This window comes from Oncorhynchus nerka, linkage group LG22, assembly GCF_034236695.1.
Source record: "Oncorhynchus nerka isolate Pitt River linkage group LG22, Oner_Uvic_2.0, whole genome shotgun sequence".
Taxonomy (NCBI): Eukaryota; Metazoa; Chordata; class Actinopteri; order Salmoniformes; family Salmonidae; genus Oncorhynchus; species Oncorhynchus nerka.
In genome coordinates, this window is record NC_088417.1 from 74,509,470 (window position 1) to 74,530,404 (window position 20,935).

The following is a 20,935-nucleotide window of genomic DNA, read 5'->3' on the forward strand; positions in this document are numbered from 1 at the left end:
ATTTGACAGAAAAGGTATGGCAAGGCATGACAGACAAGATTGAAGTTTAGTAAAAATTGTCCCTTTATTATAAAAAACAACATGTGTTTCATCTACAGTCGTCATCAATGTTATTTGCTGAGTAGGGGAGGGTCAGGTACAGTGCTCAGTAAACAGGGCTAAAAAGGCTAAGGCGAGAGGCTACGGTGATGATTTGTGTTCGTTGGAGCTGAAGGCTAATTCAGATTCATTGGTGATATATCCTTGTACAGGCAGATAGAGGTGGAGCGGCAGGAGCCTGTGCTGTGTACATCAGTAAGGGTGGCATGAAGTGGGTGTCGTTAGCCTTGGTGTATGATGAGTCATACAGAGAGAGTTAGGCGTGGGCCTGGGAAGAGCCCTGTTAGAGCAAGCTAAGAGCTGTGTATTGATTTGACTGAATCAGAAAGGGGCCACACAGCACACGTCCTCGCTGATGGGCTGGTAATGGATCCATAGGCCTAGAAAGCAGCAGTTGGGAGGGAGTGTGTGTGTGGGGCTTCCTGTGTGTGCGGCGTGTGTGGAGCTAGCTGAGGTTAGTGTATGATTCGCTGTGACAGAGCGGCCCGCAGCAGAGCATCATTAGAGGCTTGGGAAACGTGCCTGGACTGCCTGAAACCCTGTCTGGCCAACATCTCCACACCCACACACATGTATTCTGTGTCTGTTAGTTAGACGGTCCGGTGGGGGCTGCCTGGGTGTGTGTGTATGTCAGAATTTGATTTGTGTGTGTGTGAATGTTGAGAAGACTGGATTGTTCACATAGGGGGCTATAATGTAGGTGTGCGACTGTGTGTGTTTGAGTGCGTGAACGTGTGTGTGTGCATATGCGTTAACACAGTATAGTGTGTCTTCTGCATCTCATCTCCAGCATGGTGATGTGCTGTGATTCTCATTGGCTGCTGGGACATGTCCCCATTGATCCTGGCAGAGTGCATTAGAGCTGAACATTGCGTCACTGCTGAGAGGAGGCTGACATGAGTAATGACTGCACTGGGGGAGAGCTGCAGGTGGAGGGGCCGGGAGGGACAGGACACGCACACACGCCCACTCACTCACATACACACACACACACACACACACACACACACACACACACACACACACACACACACACACACACACACACACACACACACACACAGCCTTATCACATGGCCCGTCCAAAATGGATGTCAACTGAATAGATGTCAGTCTCTCTGCTCTGCTTGCAAAAGACAAGCCTCTCAACAGATACATTTTAGAAAGAATCTCTCCTTCTTGGGTTGATTATGTGAGTGTGATGGATTGAAAGAAAATGCTGGCTTAGTGTCAGTGTGACTGCTGACTCACTTTGACATCAAACTGAGGGTTGCTTGTTGCTGGGAGTTAGATAATTGTTCATCAGTCGGCAGTGACCAGACAGACAGAGACAGGGCTCTGCTGCTGAGTTGTTGAGGCAACTGGGGTTTTACTCCCATTACATTACAGCAATCAGAGGAAAGTGTCCTCTCCATGCAGTGAAGCCTCTCTCTGCCTGAATGGCTCACTGGAAGGAGATAGCAGGGACATGGCTGAGCTGGTCAGTACTCACCACCACCTAGCAGCATAATAGTGTGTTTCCTCTACAGTGGGTCGACTGCCAAGACAAGGCATTATTATAGTGTTGCTTAGTATATGTTTATGAATGTAAAGTATATTTAATTCTCACCCGCCTTTTGTCTCGTCATCCTCTGCATTGACGTATATAACCGACTAGTGATGGAGAAGCCCCCATAAAGGCTATCAGAAAGCAGCGCATTACTTTGATATTTTTAATGAAGCAAGAGGAAAATCAATAAGGGAAGAAGGAGCTATGGAAACACTGGGCTTGGTGTAATTAAGAGTGACAAAGCCAGGAGTCACCATGGCAACCGGGCTGGCTAAGCTACATAGTCGTGAGTTAGACAGGAAGGAGGCATTTCTCCATGGTGACAGCGATGACTGCTAACAAGACCCACAGAATGAGAGACAGCTATTCACACACAGGCACACATCTCCAACAGACACACCATTGTGAAGAGTTACGTACACACACAACCTACATTCCGGTTAGAGTGGAATACGGCATGATGCTCTGTACACTTTAACCAAAGTGTAGCAGAAGAGTGGTCTTTATTGTGTCTCTGATGAGGCAATCATCCATTTATGTTTACTTGAATAACTTGATCAAAAAGATACAGCTCCATCAACCTGGTTTGGTGGATAAATGAAGAGGTAAAGATGAGATTATATTACTGGAGGGACTTTTTCTCTATTTATCTCTGTCATTTAGATCTTATATCCACTATAGATTTGCTATAGCACTGTTTTGTATGAGCTTTCAAATACAAGGACCCCACTGGACACAGACGTCAATTCAATGTATAATCCGCGTTGGTTCAACGTAAATTCCTTGAAATGATGTGGAAACAGAGCTGATTCAACGTTGACTGGCACCACAATGTCCATGCAAGTTACTGTTATTTCTCCCTGTGTCCACATTTTCTTGACGAATGACATCTTAACTTTAAAGTTAAACACTTCTGGCAGCGTACTGAACCATGAGGGTACTGTACTTTTTGTTCCAGAACTATGGACTGGAGACTGAGAACCTGCGTACCCTATCCCACAAGCTTAATGCTTCAGCAAAGAACCTACAAAACTTCATCACAGGGAGGCGTCGAGGCGGCCATTATGACGGCAGGGCCTCCCGCAGGCTGCCCAACGACTTCCTTACCTCTGTGGTGGACCTTATCGGAGCAGCCAAGAACCTGCTGGCCTGGCTGGACAGGTGGGTGTTACCTCGGGGGGATTATTAGCTAGGTTTCCATCCAATTGGCGACAGGGTTTCATGCGAATATTCTAAAATCTGCATAAAAACAATATGCGCATTTTCCCACCAGAGATGTGTTTCCATCAAATTGACTTGCTGTGGCTAAAAGGCAGTGCGTGATGACGTAGTGCAAATAAATTAAAAACGTTTGTGGTTAAATTCCCATGTACCGAATAGAAAATACAAGTTAAATGGGTTTCCATCGCATTTTCAACTCTACTAACGGTTTTGTCACAAAAATGTTGCGTTATATAGCGAATGTGCCCACTCTGGTCTTGGTACATGGGCTCTAGCCAACAGCTCGCAGATACAGTGCAGTAAGCCTTCTACATGATGAGATTATTATGGATGAACTAGCAAGATTATTTTTATTTGTCAAATGACAAGAAAAGAAAGAAGGGATACCTGTCTATTCTTTTACGTCAGAGTGATTGAAAAAGGGGTCAAGGCATAGGGTGGTTCTGTGTGAGTGGGACTAGTGGGCTCAATAGACTGAATGAGGAGCGAATGTCTTCAACCTTCTTTTCAAAGTGGATGACAAAGTCGTCCGCAGAGAGGGAGGAGGAGAGGGTGGAGGATTAAACAGGGAGAAGGTGGAAAAGAGTTTCTTAGGGCTAGAGGCAGAATATTGAAATTTAGAGTGATAGAAAGTGGCTTTAGCAGCAGATACAGAGGAAGAGAAGGTAGAGAGGAGGGAGTGAAAGGATGATAGGTCCTCCGGAAATGTTGTTTTCCCACATTTTTGCTCAGCTGCCCGCAGCTCTGTTCTGTAAGCTCGCAATGAGTCACTCAGTCACAGAGCAGGAGGGGAGGGACAAGCCTGCTGGGAGGAAAGGGGAGAGTGCGAGTCATAGGATGCGGAAAGGGAGGAGCGTAGGGTGGAAGAGTCAGAATCAGGAGAAGGATTTAGCAGACGGGCACGATGATAGCATAGAAGATGAGAGAGAGCGAAGATTGGGAGAGCGCATGACCATCTGGGTAGGAGCTGAGTGGCTTGGGTTGGAGGAAAGGGAGACAAAAAAGAAAAAGAAACAAAGTAGTGATCAGAGACCTGGAGGGGGGTTGCAGTGAGATTAGTAGACAAACAGCCTCTAGTAAAGATGAGGTCAAGTGTATTGCCGGCCTTGTGAGTGGGAGGGAACTGGGAAAGGGTGAGGTCAAAAGAGGCAAGGAGTGGAAAGAAAGAGTTGGAAAGAAATGAATCGCAGGTAGACGTCAGGAGGTTGAAGTCACCCAGTACGAAGAGAGGTGAGCCATCATCAGGAAATGAGCTTATCAAGGTGTCAAGCTCATTAAGGAACTCTCTAAGGGTACCTGGTGGGCGATAGATGAAAACAATGTTAAGCTTGAGTGGACAAGTGACAGTGACAGCATGGAATTCAAATGAGATGGATAGGTGAGTGAGGGAAAAATAGAACATCGACCCAGGAGAAATGAGCAGCCCTGTGCCACCACCGCGACGGCCAGATGCTCTCGGACTATGAGAGAACATGTAGTCAGATGAAGAGGGAGCTGCTGGAGTAGCAGTGTTTTCTTGGGTTGAGCCATGTCTCCATCAAATTCTAGGGACTGAATAGGCTGAGATGAACTGTGTTCTTGACCGCAGATCGGCAGTTACAAACGCTGCCAGAGACCAGTAATTCCACATGGGTTGTGCATGCAAGGCACACTGAATTAGAAGGGTTGCAGCCAAGAGGTGGGGAGCGCCTGTAAAGCCTACAAGGAGAGGTTCTACACACAATACCCCATAATGACAAAACAAAAAACAGGTTTTTAGAAATTTTAGCAAATGTATAAATATATTTAAAAAATTGAAATATTACATTTACATAGGTATTCAGACCCTTTACTCAGTACTTTCTTGAAGCACATTTGGCAGCGATTACAGCATCAAGTCTTCTTGGCACACCTGCATTTGGGGAGTTTCTCCATTCTTCTCTGCAGATCCTCTCAAGCTCTGTCAGGTTGGATTGGGAGCATCACTACACAGGCATTTTCAGGTCTCTCCAGAGATATTCGATCGGGTTCAAGTCCATGCTCTGGCTGGGCCACTCAAGGACATTCAGAGACTTGTCCCGAAGCCACTCCTGTGCTGTCTTGACATTGTCTTGGTTGTGTGCTTAGGTTCACCTTCCAACAGGACAACGACCCTTCACCCTAGTCTGAGGTCCTGAGTGCTCTGGAGCAGGTTTTCATCAAGGATCTCTCTGTACTTTGTTTCGTTCATCTTTCCCTCGATCCTGACTAGTCTCCCTGTCTCTGCTGCTGAAAAACATCCCCACAGCATGATGCTGCCACCACCATACTTCACCGTAGGGATGGAGCCTGGTTTCCTCCAGACGTGGTGCTTGGCATTCAGGCCAAAGACTTCAATCTTGGTTTCATCAGACCAGAGAATCTTGTTTCTCATGGTCTGAGAGTCTTTAGGTGCCTTTTGGCAAACTCCAAGCAGGCTGTCATTGTCCTTTTACTGTAGAATGGCTTCCATCTGGCCAACCTACCATAACGGCCTGATTGGTGGAGTTCTGCAGAGATGGTTGTCCTTCTAGAAGTTTCTCCCTTCTCCACAGAGAATCTTTGGTGCTCTATCAGAGTGACCATCGGGTTCTTGGTCACCTCCCTGACCAATGCCCTTCTCCCCCGATTGCTGTTTGTCCGGGCGGCAAGCTCTAGGAAAAGTCTTGGTGGTTCCAAACTTCTTCCATTTAAGAATGATGGAAGTCACTGTGTTCTTGGGGACCTTTAATACTGCAGAAATGTTTTGCTACACTTTCCCAGATCTGTGCCTCGACACAACCCTGTCTCGGAGCTCTACAGACAATTCCTTCGACCTCATGGCTTTGTTTTTGCTCTGACATGCACTGTCAACTGTGGGACCTTATGTAGACAGGTGTGTGCCTTTCCAAATCATGTTCAATCAATTGAATTTAAACAGGTGGATCCAATCAAGTTGGAGAAACATCTCAGGATGATCAATGGAAACATGATGCTCAATTTCAAGTCTCATAGCAAAGGGTCTGAATACTTATGTAAATAGGGTATTTCTGTTTTTATTTCTTATAAAATTAGCAAAAAATGTCTCATAACTTGTTTTCTTTTTGTCATTATGGGGTATTGTGTGTGGATTGATGAGGGGAAAAAATAATTTAATACATTTCAGAATAAGGCTGTAACGTAACAAAATGTGTCAAAAGTCAAGGGGTCTGAATACTGTCCGAATACACTGTACATACAGTACCAGTCAAAGGTTTGGACACACCTACTCATTCAAGGGTTTTTCTTAAATTTTTTACTATTTTCTACATTGTAGGATGATAGTGAAGACATCAAAACTATGAAATAACACATATGGAATCATGTAGTAACCAAAGAAGTGTTAAACAAATATAACAAAAATATAAGGAATGCTTTTCCAACAGTCTTCAAGGAGTTTCCAAATATGCTGCGCACTTGTTGGCTGCTTTTCATTCACTCTGCGGTCCAACTCATCCCAAACCATCTCAATTGGGTTTAGGTCGGGTGATTGTGGAGGCCAGGTCATCTGATGCAGCACTCCATCACTCTCATTCTTGGTCAAATAGCCCTTACACAGCCTGGAGGTGTGTTGGGTCATTGTCCTGTTGAAAAACAAATGATAATCCCACTAAGCGTAAATCAGATAGGATGCCGTATCGCTGCAGAATGCTGTGGTAGCAGTGGAGGCTGGTGACTTGAATAATTGAGGAGGGTGGGAGAAGACAAAGTGTGCATGGATAAGACCAAGTGTGTTTCAAAAATCATCAAATACTAATTATTTTAACCTAAAATATTTAATAAAGACATTTATAGTACGATATTATGGGGAATGGGTATGAGAGGGCTACTTACACAGTGTTGGAAAGGGATCACAGCAGTGATTGAATGAGGGTATGAGGCATGAGTTGAGGTGTTCAGAGGCTTGACCAGTGTAGGACAGGATTTGACTGAGAAGACAAAAAACAATAACACAACACACTACATAGTTAGACAAAAGAGCCAAGAATGAGTTATTCCAAGCTAGGAGTAAAATCATTGATGTGTAATAACGTGATTGTGTATGTGATTGACTCTACATACGGTAATGAGAGAAAATTGACAGGGGCACTCAGTTGCTCTATGAAGTTAAACTCAGACATCTCAAAACTCATAAAGTCAAACACGGACTACGCATCTCGCCCACTTGACACATCAAAGTAGCCCAAGAAACATTCCTGAATAAAGCCCTGATCATCCACATACCTGACGATAACTGACAACTGCAAGCAGGCTGGTGGCACCATAGGTCCCAAAGCGGTGGGGCAATTTTTACCCCCTTGGACCTGGAGTTTTTCCTTTTATGTTAACCTAACTAGGAAAACTCTGGACCTTATAAGGTATGACAGTGATTCATCAGTTGTAAAAAGGTTTTATATGGGCTATGATGCGAAAAGTTTGTCCTAATCAGGTCACATGGTTTTAAAAAACTCCTGAAAAAAACTCCTGGCCCTGGGGTGAATGAAAACTCTGTCAAACTGCAGCTAAATTATATTTAGACTAGATTAGGAGGGGATTTCCTCTACCCAGACAGATAGACAACAACTGATAGAAAATAGAACTCACAGGGCTGAGCTTGCTTTATGCATGTTTATAATATGCAGGCCTATGCAACTGTAGGCCTTATAAAACATTTACTCACATCATCACTATTAAGTTGATTGATTAATTCCAGTTGATCATTTTGGATTAATAATGTATAGGCAGCCCAATTTTGAATATTAACTACATTAGATCACATTCACATTTTCTCCTGACACACAAATGGACTATAAATACCCTGACCAGATGGACAGCTCGCATAGGCTGTATGCAACTGCTCTTATTAGTAGCCTATAGTTGATCAGACTGAAAAATAGTCAAATTTTCATCCCATGCAGCATGTCAGATTTCTAATGTTTAGGTGTAGCCTAGGCTGCTGCAACATTTATATCATGAGTTTTTGCTTGTGTCTGTCCGGAATGATTATGTGTTATCATCTTTGCTTTATAAATACCGGAGGAAAGTGGAAAGTCTACTTGGGCGCACAAGAAGAAAATGTGCTGTGTAAACCTCTCTCCAATCTAATTTTTAATGGATGATGCGATGGAAGCTATCAAATCATTCGAAATTGTTTTCAACATCCCAAAGACAGTCAAAAGTTCCATACGTTCAGCAAGTAAAGCATTGTAACGTGCAATTACCTCTTCAAACTCCTTGTAGTTGCCTTTGTTGGCAGAGCTTTCCCTCTCGTCGTGTCCTCTAAAAGCAAATTATTACACACCCAAAAACGCAGTGGTGTTAATAAGCAGTTTGATAACATCCCTGTTTCTTCTTACTTTATCGTTGTGTTGTGCAGTTTGAATACGCAGAACTTCATCATAATCGATGCAGCTTTTTCCCAGAAGCTTGAATCTGATGTGGGCATTTATATGCTCCCTGCTTTTGTTTTGCCGTTTGGCTGAACAATCAATGTTTTCCAGGTCACTGTACCCACCTTTCGACCAAGGCTCAGACTTTCCAAAATGCAGGCAAGGCCAGCAATACAGGCGGCTTGATGAAAGGCTCCCTGTTAACCAGCTATAGTAAACTCGTACATCGCCTTGGTCTGTACAATTGCCCTTATTTTAGCGCCCCCAAAACGTAATACTTCCAGATCAACTGTAATGTCAATACCATTGTAAAGCACAATTTCTCCCCTTTCCAACATAATCAATCACATGACCTAAACGCTGCCCGTTTCTGCATAATTCAAGCAGGAAATGAGCGCGTAGGGTCTTTTTAAAAATGGCGGGTAGGGAAGCAAAACTAATGCGTGATAGTGAGAAGGAGAGATGTGTGGGAAAATGGCTTTTTTTCAGTCGATCTGTCCAACTTATCACCTTATCGCCTCTAAAATGTAAATAAAACACTATAAAGAGTTTATAATGTGTCATTACATACCTATTTGAAGGTTTGTGTCGAATTTGAATCGGGTTTTTAGGGCGGTGTTAAAGTGATCTTAGAAGTAAACAGCAGCTTTGAGAATGATGATTGCATGATGACGCAAAAAATGACTAGGTACCTTACCACCGTCACTGTCCATTTCTTGTTTTTAAAGGATGATAGAAGTGCTACACCTGGTGGAGAGAGATTGTAAGACAGAAATAGTTGCTTTATGCGTGCTGTACGATACGACATGACACGTCCCGGTGTAACGGAGGGTCTGTTTTTTCAACTTTTCTCCAATACTATAGAGCCATTACCATGTTGATCTTGAATAGAAACCTAGTTCACACCCCCGATTTGAAGTCAACACAGTCGCTACACTCCCATTAGTTTTATTTGTAGCCTCGTTCGAATGTTGCGGTTACGCACATTTGTACAGAATGGGGTGAGTTTACGTTATACTTTTGACACCAGCTGGTATTGAACGCCCTCACCTTTTCATCCTTCTTCATGTAACTGACCAGAGGTCGGCCCCCCACTTTTATTTTGCACCTTTTCCACGTACCCCAGAGAATGAATGGGGTTCTTCAACAAGAAGTCCACAACATTTTCAGCAGCGTGGGCCATTCTACCATTTTGGAAGAGAAAACGACATACTCACTCTGGTAACTAGCTAACGTTAGCTACTGGAGTTAGCAAGGCAAATCTAAATAAATTGCACTAACTGGACACAAAAATAAAGTTCTGAAATCAATTTAGAATATACCTCCTCCATCTCTTGTAATTTGAAAAAACTAATTTGAATGAAATAATATCCCCAAAATGATAAACTATCACTCGTCACTCTTAATCTCTATCCAACAATGTCACCAAGCTTCTCAACACATAGAACCCCCATAATGCTCTGGGGCACAATCCCAATACAACACACTAGAGCGGTCTTTGAATACTCATACTAACCACACTAACTGTACTATTTGTGATATGAATTGAGTATATAATATGCTTATTGGTCATAGTATGGATATAGTTAGTATGCCAAAGGTTCCCGGATGTCGTACTAAATTAGCCAAAACATGAAGTATACATGCAGAGGACACTATTTCTGTACTTTAGGGCCCATGAAGCAATTTATAAGGAAATGGGCGTGGCTTCACATTGTTTTCACATTTGAACAAAATGGCGGAAAGTATACAGCTGAAGTACAACGAGAGCGGATACATTGCTTTAACTAATAATGACATACAGTGCCTTGCGAAAGTATTCGGCCCCCTTGAACTTTGCGACCTTTTGCCACAATCCAGGCTTCAAACATAAAGATATAAAACTGTATTTTTTTGTGAAGAATCAACAACAAGTGGGACACAATCATGAAGTGTAACGACATTTATTGGATATTTCAAACTTTTTTAACAAATCAAAAACTGAAAAATTGGGCGTGCAAAATTATTCAGCCCCTTTACTTTCAGTGCAGCAAACTCTCTCCAGAAGTTCAGTGAGGATCTCTGAATGATCCAATGTTGACCTAAATGACTAATGATGATAAATACAATCCACCTGTGTGTAATCAAGTCTCCATATAAATGCACCTGCACTGTGATAGTCTCAGAGGTCCGTTAAAAGCGCAGAGAGCATCATGAAGAACAAGGAACACACCAGGCAGGTCCGAGATACTGTTGTGAAGAAGTTTAAAGCCGGATTTGGATACAAAAAGATTTCCCAAGCTTTAAACATCCCAAGGAGCACTGTGCAAGCGATAATATTGAAATGGAAGGAGTATCAGACCACTGCAAATCTACCAAGACCTGGCCGTCCCTCTAAACTTTCAGCTCATACAAGGAGAAGACTGATCAGAGATGCAGCCAAGAGGCCCATGATCACTCTGGATGAACTGCAGAGATCTACAGCTGAGGTGGGAGACTCTGTCCATAGGACAACAATCAGTCGTATATTGCACAAATCTGGCCTTTATGGAAGAGTGGCAAGAAGAAAGCCATTTCTTAAAGATATCCATAAAAAGTGTCGTTTAAAGTTTGCCACAAGCCACCTGGGAGACACACCAAACATGTGGAAGAAGGTGGTCTGGTCAGATGAAACCAAAATTGAACTTTTTGGCAACAATGCAAAACGTTATGTTTGGCGTAAAAGCAACACAGCTCATCACCCTGAACACACCATCCCCACTGTCAAACATGGTGGTGGCAGCATCATGGTTTGGGCCTGCTTTTCTTCAGCAGGGACAGGGAAGATGGTTAAAATTGATGGGAAGATGGATGGAGCCAAATACAGGACCATTCTGGAAGAAAACCTGATGGAGTCTGCAAAAGACCTGAGACTGGGACAGAGATTTGTCTTCCAACAAGACAATGATCCAAAACATAAAGCAAAATCTACAATGGAATGGTTCAAAAATAAACATATCCAGTTGTTAGAATGGCCAAGTCAAAGTCCAGACCTGAATCCAATCGAGAATCTGTGGAAAGAACTGAAAACTGCTGTTCACAAATGCTCTCCATCCAACCTCACTGAGCTCGAGCTGTTTTGCAAGGAGGAATGTGCAAAACTGATAGAGACATACCCCAAGCGACTTACAGCTGTAATCGCAGCAAAAGGTGGCGCTACAAAGTATTAACTTAAGGGGGCTGAATATTTTGCACGCCCAATTTTTCAGTTTTTGATTTGTTAAAAAAGTTTGAAATATCCAATAAATGTCGTTCCACTTCATGGTTGTGTCCCACTTGTTGTTGATTCTTCACAAAAAAAAATACAGTTTTATATCTATATCTTCATTTTGCCACATTGAAGCCTGAAATGTGGCAAAAGGTCGCAAAGTTCAAGGTGGCCGAATACTTTTGCAAGGCACTGTATGTTATGAAAATGTTAAACAATGTAATAAAGTAATTACTTTTCAAATAAGTTACTTTACAATTTATGTTGGCTGACAATTTGTTAGCTATGCTGTCCTTGCCAACCACATAGCATATCATTACAGCAGTATGTACCAGTATGTTAGCTATCTACCTAATGTTAGTTGGCTACTTATACATCAAACTTGCCAGTATATTAACTTTAGGCTATCTAACTACCCAACATTTATTGACTTGATTATTCCCTTCATTCTTAGCTTAGCTAATTTGTATAGTCGTTGTGCGTTCTCAATGGACATTCGGGTGCTTTCGTAAATTCCCTCTGGCTATCTAACGTTACTCCAATTTCAGAGCACTCTCGTCTGAGTGTACCAGAATGCAGCATATTGAATTTACGAGAGCTCAACACCCGTTGAATATGGCCGGTGTCAGTAAATGGCAGCAAAAAACGCATAATTAAATTGTTGACCGCAGCACAGTTACAGTCACACTGCTCTGGATAACATGAAAACTGCCTAACCAGCTCTGCTAGGGTGAGTAAAATGGTCAGTGGTCTCATTTGTGTCTGGAAGTAGCTAGCAAGCTAGCCAACGTTAGATTGGGTGCTTGACTGCCGTTGTAAAGTCAGAAAGCTCAAATCAACCCTACTCCTCGGCCCGAGCGTCCAGTGTGTGCTCCGAGAGCGAGACGCACTGAATTTACGAGCGCACTCTGGCACTCCAGATTGACTTTAAGAACACACCCGAAGTCGTAAAATGTCTAACTAGTAGCATTTGTTATGCTAACTAGCTTGCAAGAGGTTGCATACCAACAGCATCAACTTCCCGTAGACAGGCAAAGAGCTAATACGCCCAACTGAAAGGATACTGTTTGTTTACAGTACACTAAAATGAACTAATAGTATATAGTATGTAGTGTATAGTATGTTAGTATGGGTATTCGAACACAGCTTAGGTTAATTCTCTGATCCTAATTCTATGATTGGATGGACAACATGTCAGTTTATACTGCATTATATTGTATTGGGGCGGCAGGGTAGCCTACTGGTTAGAGCGTTGGACTAGTAACCGAAAGGTTGCAAGTTCGAATCCCCGAGCTGAAAGGTACAAATCTGTCGTTCTGCCCCTGAACAGGCAGTTAACCCACAGTTCCTAGGCCGTCATTGAAAATAAGTATTTGTTCTTAACTGACTTGCCTAGTAAAATAAAGGTCAAATAAAAAAATAAAAATTGAAGTCAATGTAGCCAGAGGAGAACGGACGCTAGCTGTCCTCTAAACCATGGTGCTACCCCAGATAGTGCTGTTGACGTTACTGTAGACCTTCATAGAAAAACAGTGCATTTTAATCAATTATTTGGTGAAATATTAATATATTTAGTATAGTTTTATCTAAAAAGGATAACTTTTTTAATGTTTCACAATTTTTATTTTTATAAAAATTTCACTGAGGATGGTCCTCCCCTTCCTCCTCTGATGAGCCTTCACTGTGTGTTAGCCATGCTGGTTAAGTGTCCCTTGAATTCTAAATAAATCACAGACAGTGTCAACAGCAAAGCACCCCTACACCATCACACCACCTCCTCCATGCTTCATGGTGGGAACCACACATGCGGAGATCATCCGTTCACCTACTCTGCGTCTCACAAAGAAACTGTGGTTGGAACCAAAAATCTCAAATTTGGACTCATCAGATCAAAGGACAGATTTCCATCGGTCTAATGTCCATTGCTTGTGTTTTTTGACCCAAGCAAGTCTCTTCTTCTTACTGGTGTCCTTTAGTAGTGGTTTCTTTGCAATTCGACCACAAAGGCCTGATTTATGCAGTCTCCTTGGAACAGTTGATGTTGAGATGTGTCTGTTACTTGAACCCTGTGAGGCATTTATTTGGGCTGCAATCTGAGGTGCAGTTAACTCTAATGAACTTATCTTCTGCAGTAGAGGTAACTCTGGGTCTTCCTTTCCTGTCCTTTCATGAGAGCCAGTTTCATCATAGCTCTTGATGGTTTTTGCAACTGCACTTGAAGAAACTTTCAAAGTTCTTTAAATTTTCCAGATTGACTGACACACTGATGTCTTAAAGTAATTATGGACTGTCATTTCTCTTTGCTTATTTGAGCTGTTCTTGCCATAATATGGACTTGGTCTTTTACCAAATAGGGCTATCTTCTGTATACCACCTCTACCTTGTCACGACACAACTGATTGGCTCAAACGCATTAAGAAGGAAAGGCATTCCACAAATGAACTTTTAACAAGGCACACCTGTTAATTGAAATGCATTCCAGGTGACTACCTCATGAAGCTGGTTGAGAGAATGCCAAGAGTGTGCAAAGCTGTCATCAAGGCAAAGGGTTGCTACTTTGAAGAAATATATTTTGACACTTATTTTGGTTACTACATGACTTCATATGTGCTATTTCATAGTTTTTATTTCTTCTCTATTATTCTACATTGTAGAAAATAGTAAAAAAAAAAAAAAACCTTTTAAGAGTAGGTGTGTCCAAACTTTTGACTGGCACTGTTTACCGTCTTTTATTGGAGAGGTGTGGGTGCCCGGGGAGGTGTTGTTGTGAGGGGGTTAAGTGCCTTGCTCAAAGGCTTGTTCTTGTTGTCTTCCCTTACTAGCAAGTTGGCTAAACACTGTAGGTTAGCTAGCCTTTTAGCTTCCCACATCGCCATGTGAAATAATCTGATTTATAATTAAAAAAATATGTCCGGGCAAATACTTATAGTTGCCATTGTAACCTACAACATTATCCCAATTTGATAAGCTGCTTCAATTTATTCGGTCTCATATCAGCAAAATATGTCACATGGCTATCTATTTGTATGTTTTCAAATAGTCTAGAACAACATTATCACTTCTAAACAAAATACATTTTGGGGGGATTCTAATAAGGCCACAATATTGTTTGGTTTATTGTTTAAACAGCCACTGAGATTATATTGATTTATCAATGCAAAATTTACTCAACAAACATATAAACGCAACATGTAAAGTGTTGGTCCCATGTTTCATGAGCTGAAATTTTCTGTAAGCACAAAAAGCTTATTTCTCTCAAATGTTGTGTACAAATTTGTTTACATCTCTGTTAGTGAGCATTTCTCCTTTCCCAAGATAATCCATGTACCTGACAAGTGTGGAATATCAAGGAACTGATTAAACAACATGATCATTACACAGGTGCACCTTGTGTTAGGGACAATAAAATGCCACTCTAAAATGTGCAGTATTGTCACACAACACAATGCCCTAGATGTCTCAAGTTTTGAGCGAGCGTGCAACTGGCATGCTGACTGCAGGAATGCCCACCAGAGCTGTTGCCAGAGAATTTAATGTACATTTCTCTACCATAAGCCGCCTCCAACGTTATTTTAGGGAATTTGGCATTATGTCCAACCAGCCTCACAACCGCAGACCGCCAGCCTAGGACCTCCACATTTGTCTTCTTCACCTGCGGGATCGTCTGAGACCAGCTACCCAGGAAGCTGATGAAACTGTGGGTTTGCACAACCGAGAAAGTTCTGCACAAACTGTCAGAAACTGTCTCAGGGAAGCTCATCTGCATGCCTGTCGTCCTCACCAGGGTCTTTACCTGATTGCAGTTTGGAGTCGTAACTGACTTCAGTGGGCAAATGCTCACCTTCGATGACCACTGGCACGCTAGAGATACTGACTGGTTTTCTGATCCATGCCCCTACTTTTTTTAAAGGTATCTGTGACTAACAGATGCATATCTGTATTACCAGTCATGTGTGATCCATAGATTTGGGCCTAATAAATTCATTTAAAATGACTGATTTCCTTATATTAACTGTAACTCAGTAAAACATTTTAAACTGTTGCAGGTTGCGTTAACATTTTTGTTCAGTGAAGGTTACTTTGATGCATACCCTATAGATCAGATCAAGGAACCAAGCAAGCTTAATTGCCTACACAACACTTCACCTATGGCTATGCAAGGAATGATATGGCACGTTAGCATTTTCATGTGGCACGGGAGTAAGTAGAATGATAAAGCGTGCTACAAGGAGCCACCCCTTTTGTGACGAAAAACGATATTGCGACACTGCGCTATGCTCCGTAGGGTCCGTCTCCATAGGTTATAAATAGCACTTTAGAAAAACAAAATATTCCCAGAGGAACTTCATTTGCATGTGTCTTATAGTTTATATAATGGTTCTCTTTCATTGTAAAGTTGTTGGAGAGGGCTTATGCAAAGATTACATTTTTTTGAACTCTACATATTGTACTTTCTTCCCTCCTGCCAGATCTCCATTTGTCAGTGTGACAGAGTACTCCTTACTAAAGAACAACATTGTTCAACTGTGCTTGGAGTTAACCACCATAGTACAACAGGTGAGTTGTCCAGGGGTATGAAAAATGTTAGGGAATTTTATTAACTAGATACTATTGCATCAATATTTCTCTCACAGAACACCTACCTCAATGTTATACTTCTGTTCAAGTTTTGTCAGGAATAGATGGCCTACTGAAAATAACTTCCCTGTTTTAAACACTCTCAATAGACAGTCTTCCAACTAAATATATTGCACTAAACTTGCGATCAGTTTTTCTTCTCTAACTGGTCTTTAATTGTCTTGCAGGACTGCACGGTGTATGAGACAGAAAACAAGATTCTCCATGTGGTGAGTTTTGAGTCTTTTTTCATGTGGTTTACTGCTCACAAAGACACACAAGGATCCACAAATCTTCCTATCAACCATTAACTGGCACCTTACACAAATATTATTGGTCACACATCATTTGGATAGTCCAGATTGTCCATACTATCAACAAGCTATCTGTTGATTAGCAACTGCTTGCTAAGGTTATGGTTTGGTTTAGAATACAGTTTAGGGTAAGGGTTAGGCCTAGGCTTAGGGTAAGGGTTAAGTTTATGGTTAGGGTAAGGGTTAGGTTTAGGGTTAGGATAAGGGTTAAGGTTAGGGGTAAGTATAGGGTTTGTAGATAGTTAGTTGACATGTTATTGATAGTCTGTAGATAGTCTGTAGAACATCTACAGATGGACTATCCCAAAAAAGTGTTACCATCTTATTTACAGTCATAAGATAAAAAAACATTAGTCATGATAAAGGTTACACATGACACAAATTAACAAATGTTTTCAAAATAACAGGGGCATATAAATCATCAAACAATATGTTGGTCAATGATTTTGAAACACCATTGTTTGTACACACACACACACACACACACACACACACACACACACACACACACACACACACACACACACACACACACACACACACACACACACACACACACACACACACACACACACACACACACTCTCTCTCTACTTTATTTAGGGCACATGCCCACACTTGAACATGTGATAATGCAGTCACATGCAGCCTCCTCATCGCCAGGCAGGCAGCACTATGGAAGAAGAGGGTTTGGGTTATTAATAAGAGTGTGTGAGTCTGCCTGTGTATTTCTCTAAAGCCGCAGTTTTAAGGCCTTTGGTTGGCAGTCTGTGTTGAATAATGCAGAACCTCCCTGCTGCTCCCATGGGCATTCCTGCCTACAGCAATTAGACAGAGAGAGAGAGAGAAGCTAGGACAAACTATGTACAGGCCAGATGTGTGTTTGTCTGTCTGTCAGTCTGTGTGTGTGTCTGTGTGAGAGAGAGAGTGAGTGAGAGAGAGAGCGATTGGAGACTAAGGGAATCGATGGAGTCATGGCTGTTTCACTGTAGCTAGCCAATTCTAGCCGCTGTGCTACTTGTGGCAGTGATAGAAACCAACATACAGTACATTCAACATGACATCTGAAGGACATGACAGGCTCCAATGCTGCTAATAAAGTGCTACATAGAGCAATAAGGACCCCTTTACTCCTCAGCTTGTTAAACCCAGGATGACAAGCCATAGCTTGCCTTTGAAGAATGCCATGTGTGTTTCAGATGATGAATAAGCCAAAGAATCGCTCATTAAAAAGCGGGTCAGATTCTCAGATAATTGCATGCAGTGCTTTATTCTTTCTGCTCTAAAACACAGGCAGGAGGAGAAGAGAGTGACTCCATGCACTCTGTTATTAGGGCTAGGAATTGCCAGGGACCTCACAATACGATATTATCATGACACTTACAGTTGAAGTCAGAAGTTTACATACACCTTAGCCAAATACATTTAAACTCCGTTTTTCACAATTCCTGACATTTATTCCTAGTAAAAATTCCCTAAAAATAGGTCAGTTAGGATCACCACTTTATTTTAAGAATATGAAATGTCAGAATAATAGAAGAGTAAAAAAAATTCTTTCAGCTTTTATTTCTTTAATCACATTCCCAGTGGGTCAGAAGTTTACACACACTCAATTAGTATTTGGTAGCATTGCCTTTAAACAGTCTTTTTTATGGCGGTTTTGGAGCATTGGCTTCTTCCTTGCTGAGCGGCCTTTCGATTATATCGATATAGGACTCGTTCTACTGTGGAAATAGATACTTTTGTACCTGTTTCCTCCAGCATCTTCACAAGGTCCTTTGCTGTTGTTCTGGGATTGATTTGCACTTTTCGCACCAAAGTATGTTCATCATTTTTCTGAGGTCTTGGCTGATTTATTTGGATTTTTCCATGATGTCAAACAAAGAGGCACTGAGTTTGAAGGTAGGCCTTGAAATATATCCACAGGTACACCTCCAATTGACTTGAATGATGTCAATTAGCCTCTCAGAAGCTTCTAAAGCCATGACATAATTTTCTGGAATTTTCCAAGCTGTTTAAAGGCACAGCAAACTTAGTGTATGTCAACTTCTGACCCACTGAAATTGTGATACAGTGAATTATAAGTGAAATAATCTGTCTGTAAACAATTGTTGGAAAAATGACTTGTGTCATGCACAAAGTAGATGTCCTAACCGACTTGCCAAAACTATAGTTTGTTAACAAAAAATGTGTGGAGTGGTTGAAAAACGAGTTTTAATGACTCCAACCTAAGTGTATGTAAAGTTCTGTATTGGTTTTTCCCCATCACTACTTTCCCCATCACTACATTCCCAGTTAGTTCTTTGTCCTACACCAGCAAAGTGGTACTCTTGAACTCCAGGAAATGATGCACGATCCCAAAGCTCACCTTACACTGTGTCGTTTCTCTCCACCACACAGTCATCTGACGAATGAGAGACATTCAGGCAGTAATTCATATCAGCTAGTTGACAGTGTGAGCTGCAGCATATTGAATGATCCCATCCTGTCTTCTTGTGTCTGCAGTGTAAAACACTGTCTGGGATCTGTGACCACATCATCTCGCTGTCCTCTGATTCGCTGGTGTCCCAGTCGGCCCATCTGGAGGTTGTGCACCTGACCAACATCATGCCCAGCGAGGGCCTGGTGAGTACTAAGACTACACTATAGACGCCTTCAATCATACCTGAACCAGGACTCTGTCAGGATAGTTCTGTGACAGAGCAAACAGGCTACCTTTACTTGTTTGTAATGGCATACCAAGATATGAAGTGTACGTCTCATCATTATAACTACATTATTCTCCTTTTTAGTTGAATACAGTCTACCCTCTCTCCTCTCATTTAGGGAATGTACATCAAATCTACATATGACGGCCTTCATGTCATCACTGGGACCACTGAGAACGTAAGTCTACTTCCTGGACCATGTGTCCCTGTAGTAAAACAATTGTTTTACTTTAAACAGTCTCTGCTAACCATACCAACTCTTGCACCCATAACTTTGTTATTCTGTTTTACCATTGGCCTGCTCGTTTTCCACGTGAGCCTCTTGTAGTCCTGTAATGACCCGCCGCTCTGGTTGGGGCTCTGGGGTAACTGTTCAATTAGTGCAGCAAATAGTGAACCCCTAATTATCATCTGGGTGTTTAATTGGGGTTGGCAACTGAGGAGGGATGACACAGGCTTACAGATGGCAGCATGGCACAGAGAACCACAGCTCTTCCATTCAGCAACACGTTCAAAGCATGACTGGGATGTTGCGGATCCTCTGGAGGAGATGGAGAGGGAATGGGTCCTGTGACTGACAGTTCATGAATCATTTCCGAGCCCCTGAAGAAGGAAAATAGTTACTATTAGTGATATTGTACAAAGTGTGAAGTCGTACTACCATGGTATGAAGGGAGGAGGTATAGAGGCCGGTGATGTTTGATTCTCTGCCAAGTGATGTGACTCATTTCAATTGCTGCTAAATGGTGGCTGAGATCAACACTCTTTAGACTTACTGGACATTTTGGGGGAAAACATCATTTATCTATCTTATAAAGCTGTGCCAAGGAAGCCTGTCCTTGCAGAACTGGGCCCATATCCACAAAGCATCTCAGAGTAGAACATTGGTCTTAAGTACTTAGAATAGAGACATTTCACTCCTAAAAATAAAAGCTATGCATGAAGCCTCTTTAGTCATAAGAGTCCCACCTAGTTGACAGATATTTAGGAGACCTCATGAGCGCTCCTAATCAGTTAAGAGTTACCAGCAGGTGTCAATGGTTCCTGCACCATGTACACTCTCTTTGGAGTTGTTCAAATAATGATTTGATGTTTGGATCTTGATCAACACATAAATAATCTCTACATTGCAACACTATCTCTTGTGCTTTTAACAATGGTTTCACATGGGGCCTATTTCACGATATACCTGTAATGTAGGATCTTAATTTAATCACTCTTTTGTTTCTGAGAATTTTCCTGCATTTCAAACTGTAGGGTATTCAAGGTTTAAAAATGATTCTAAAGTGTGTTATTTACACTTTAAAATGACACTCTTGATTTTCCCTAACGAAAAATGTATCAACCCTTACCAAAACAATCCATTAATTATAATCTACATCATTATTTTCCTCCTGCAGTAAACTGTCTAAAATTAAGATCCTAATTCTGTAAATATGTATAACCACTAGGCTAATAAAAAAACAGGTTTTTCTTTCGATGATTTTATTACCTACATCATGTTATTTCAAGTTATCTCTTTGGAGCGCAACATCATGTTGTTAAAAACGATGCCTAAATTGGGCTTGCCTATAAGTTCGCAGTTGAAAGCATCTAGCTGGCTTATGTTACCTTTGATTGTGTTGATGAAAATGATAGACCTTTCAAATGTTGTATGCAATGTTGTTTGCAACATTATTGGCAAATGACTTGATGCCTACTGTGCCGAAGTGATTTAGAGTTGTTAAACGGGAGTGACGAGTGTGTTGATATAACGGTAATGTTGTCAAAATTCAGCTATTATAAAAAATAAAAATAAAGGTTATGGTTGCCAACAT

The 20,935-nt window shown here is 41.7% G+C and overlaps 1 protein-coding gene and 1 long non-coding RNA gene across 2 annotated transcripts in view; one reads left to right on the forward strand and one right to left on the reverse strand.

Moving 5' to 3' along the window:
• The window catches only part of LOC115105723 (connector enhancer of kinase suppressor of ras 2-like), a 77,646-nt gene that overhangs the window by 4,069 nt on the left and 52,642 nt on the right, over positions 1-20,935 (forward strand). The window contains exons 3-7 of the mRNA XM_029628043.2: positions 2,607-2,809; positions 15,949-16,036; positions 16,285-16,326; positions 18,916-19,035; positions 19,237-19,296. Coding sequence (XP_029483903.1) covers positions 2,607-2,809; positions 15,949-16,036; positions 16,285-16,326; positions 18,916-19,035; positions 19,237-19,296 — 513 coding nt within the window. The remainder of the gene's footprint in view (positions 1-2,606; positions 2,810-15,948; positions 16,037-16,284; positions 16,327-18,915; positions 19,036-19,236; positions 19,297-20,935) is intronic.
• LOC135563895 (uncharacterized) lies at positions 5,966-8,380 on the reverse strand. The gene is made up of 3 exons (XR_010460639.1): positions 8,086-8,380; positions 6,719-6,813; positions 5,966-6,468 (listed from the first exon to the last, which is right to left on the reverse strand). It is a non-coding gene; the product is annotated as an uncharacterized LOC135563895 (long non-coding RNA).